This window comes from Corvus brachyrhynchos, unplaced genomic scaffold, assembly GCF_000691975.1.
Source record: "Corvus brachyrhynchos isolate BGI_N302 unplaced genomic scaffold, ASM69197v1 scaffold255, whole genome shotgun sequence".
NCBI lineage: Eukaryota > Metazoa > Chordata > Aves > Passeriformes > Corvidae > Corvus > Corvus brachyrhynchos.
In genome coordinates, this window is record NW_008238358.1 from 6,509,142 (window position 1) to 6,512,193 (window position 3,052).

Here is a 3,052-nt window from a genome sequence, read left to right on the forward strand (position 1 = left end):
CCCCACACGAGTTACCGGCGGGATGTCGGACCGCAGCGATTACCAGGACCTGCCGGCAGTCCCCCTGCGACGGGCTGCGGGGGATTCCCTGCTCCCGGCTGCTCCGTTCCCGCCTCATCCCACGCCGCGGTAAGAGCGGGACAGGAAGCAGAGGGGCAGACGATGGTGAGAAACTTGACACCTGAGGTGCCATTCAGGGTCTCCCGACGTGGCCAAAATCCACGGGAGGCACCTCTGGTGTGCCTCCGGGACGTGCGGGACACCCAGCTTCCCCCAGTACCCTGGGCAGGTACTGGGGGCAGCGCGGCTGGGCGATGGAATGTAATGGAACAAAATACATGCCCCTCCAGGCAATGCCGACTGTCCTTCGCACTGTTTAATCTCTGCGCATTTGTAAACTTGGCTGCACCGTTTGTTTTGCAGGTTTTATGGCCTTCCAAGTTCCTCTCGGGGAGGATGAAGCTGAGTGGCTGCCCCGCGGTGTTAGCCGTATCCAGGGAGGGGGATCCCTGCTTTTTGAAAAGATGCTGTTAGAAACTATTAGAGCTGAGAGCTCACTGTACTTGAGTGAAAGCAAACAGCAGAGTAAAGCTGTAAGAAAGCAGCTTACTTTTGTCCAGGTCTACTGAGGGAGCCAGTACTGAGCCACTCTGGTTGCCTGAACCAGATTCAGGATTGCGTTGCCCTCAGCACGCAACCCCATCTGCCTGAAATGAGGGACAAGTAATTTGTACCAAACTGCACCGCTGTTGCCATGGGCCTGGGGAACTTCTGGAAGTCCTTTAATTATCTCCAAGGCTACCCCACGTTTCACAGGACCAGGTCCTGCTCTGGTGGCCTCCAAATACCAATGCCAGACCTGTTTGGCTCGACAGGGTGGTCGGCAACTGGCTAAATTGCAAATCAACCCCGGCACCCCTGACAGGCCAGGGACAGGACTGCAGAGAGCACAGGGCTGAGTGAGACCCAGAGCTCATGAGGTCCTTCGGTTCCAAACTCCGTGCAGGAGTCGGGGCTCATCCCCTGGACTGCAAACTTCTCTACCTCCATATAATGCTTAAACTCTGGCAGAGTGCCTCTCCCTTAACTAACATGGGCACCACAGAGCAGTGATTACCCCAAACCGGCTAATTCTTCAAGCAGGGCAATTATTGATCCCCGGAGAGGCATGCTTTGCATCTCATTTTTAATCACTTTTTGTGCTGTGTAAAAAGAGGCAAGAAGGGGGGGATTGCTGCTGGGAATGATGCTGGGAAGAGTCTGCTGCCTCTGCCTGACACTCTCGGGAAACTTTTTTCCATCCTAGTAGGAGTTACAATCTGGGAAACAGCACTGTGTTAATCGCAATGAAGACAAATTGACTCCATACCTCAGCTATAAAGGGAAAATGCTATGTTTCTCTGTCCTCTCAGCTGCTTAAAGACGTATCATCTGATATCTATTTGTCCCACATAGGATTTGGAAGAGAGAGGAGCCGCTTTCTGTCCCTAACCCCAAATAACCCAAACCCTTTGCCACTTGCAGATGCTCCTTGGCTGCTTCAAGGGTCACAAAAAAGCTAAGGACTTTTATTAAATACTCACCAGGTAACACAGAGAAAGAACTATGTCCAGAGCCAACCCCTTAAATTGCTTTTTCTGTCCCCTGGATTGACTTATGCAGCACCCATTCCCCATAGAAATTACAGAAATCTCTTCTCTGTCCCGAGTGAAACTTGAAATCCCAGAAGGACAGCAAGTCCCTCCACTCCTTGCTCCATCTTTAGGCTTCCTCCATCAGTTTAGTGAGGATTTCTGCTCCCTCGGAGGTAATCACAATGGTATGTTCAAATTGTGCCGATCTGAAATTCACATTTAGCAGTTATTAGGGGGCAAACATATCCACCATGCCTGAAAACTCATTTGTTTGGGTTTTTTTGGGCTGTCAGTGATGACTTCCATGTCTTAAGAAATACCAAAAAACCAAAATCAGGCACCTTTTATTGTCTACAGAAATTGCAGTCCATTTATCCTCCAGAATCTTAAACTTGGGGGATCCTTCCATTATTATTGGCTCTGCAGCAAGAAAAACAAAAATATATTCTAAAGTTAGTTGCACTCCTGTGTGGATTGTGAAACAACCAAGAAAGGGAGGGTGTCCCAGCAGGTAGCTCCCCTTCCACACAGGTCCCATCTCCCTGGGCTGGCACTCTCTTGCCACATTAAAATGTGAACTAAAAAGGAAGACAAAATAGCAAGGTAGGAAGTTGCCCATTCCTCTTTTGTAAAAGCAGGGAATTTTAATCAAGCTTTAATTAAGACCCCGTGGATAATAACCAAAGCACCAACCACATTTATAAACAACAGATAGTTTTAAATATTTGAATTTTTAAAACAGGCTTAAAATGTTCATTAAATCAGCAAAACAACAATTTTCTTATTTCCCTCTAATTGCCGCGCCATTTAGCCACACAGTGAGAAAGCGGGCTTTCCCCCCAGCAGTCCTCCACGACTGGAAGTGAGCACGATCAGTCTGCGGGGCGAGGCTCCGGCTGTTACCGCCGCCGCAGTCCCCAAATCCAACAGCAGCTCTGGCAGGCAGCGAATGACTAAGTGCCACCAGGCTGCTCGGCTTCGGGGACTCGATCGCATCCTTCTCACCCTCCTCAAATCAAGTGTGCTGGCAGAGTCTCTGCCTTGCCAAAAATATGAGTCAGATACTAGTAAAATTTGTAATTAACATTTCATTCTTTCAATCTTGTAATTTGAAAATTATTTCACCCAAATTGTTTCTGATGCATTTTTAAAATGATATTTTAATCTGTTCCCTAAGAGGTCAACCTCACCGACGTCCCCCTGTCTGCACGGCTATTTCTATATCCCAATAAAGAAATGCTACAGATCTGGGCTGCTCCTTGTGTGCTTTTTAACAGAAAACCATAGCAGAGAGTTACAAACCTATTGTGAACGCCATTCCCTCTTCCATTAACAAATCACTGTCATTGGCTACAAAAGAAAAAAAAACCACGCGTTTATGCATCTGTGGTCTTTTTTTTTTTTTTTTTTTTTTTTTT

General features: G+C 47.6%; 1 protein-coding gene across 3 annotated transcripts in view; it reads right to left on the bottom strand.

Annotated features, from left to right (window-relative positions):
* Positions 1–1,536: 1,536 nt before the first annotated feature.
* Positions 1,537–3,052, bottom strand: part of METAP1D (methionyl aminopeptidase type 1D (mitochondrial)) — a 45,280-nt gene continuing 43,764 nt past the window's right edge. For 2 of the 3 annotated variants that reach the window (XM_017735801.1, XM_008634761.2), the window contains exons 8-10: positions 2,937–2,984; positions 1,976–2,054; positions 1,537–1,840 (exon numbers count right to left, since the gene is read on the bottom strand). In XM_017735801.1, the coding sequence (XP_017591290.1) occupies positions 1,762–1,840; positions 1,976–2,054; positions 2,937–2,984 (206 nt within the window). In that variant the 3' untranslated portion in view covers positions 1,537–1,761. Of the gene's footprint in view, positions 1,841–1,975; positions 2,055–2,429; positions 2,671–2,936; positions 2,985–3,052 lie in introns of those variants that run through there. The other variant, XM_017735800.1, reaches the window with a different exon arrangement.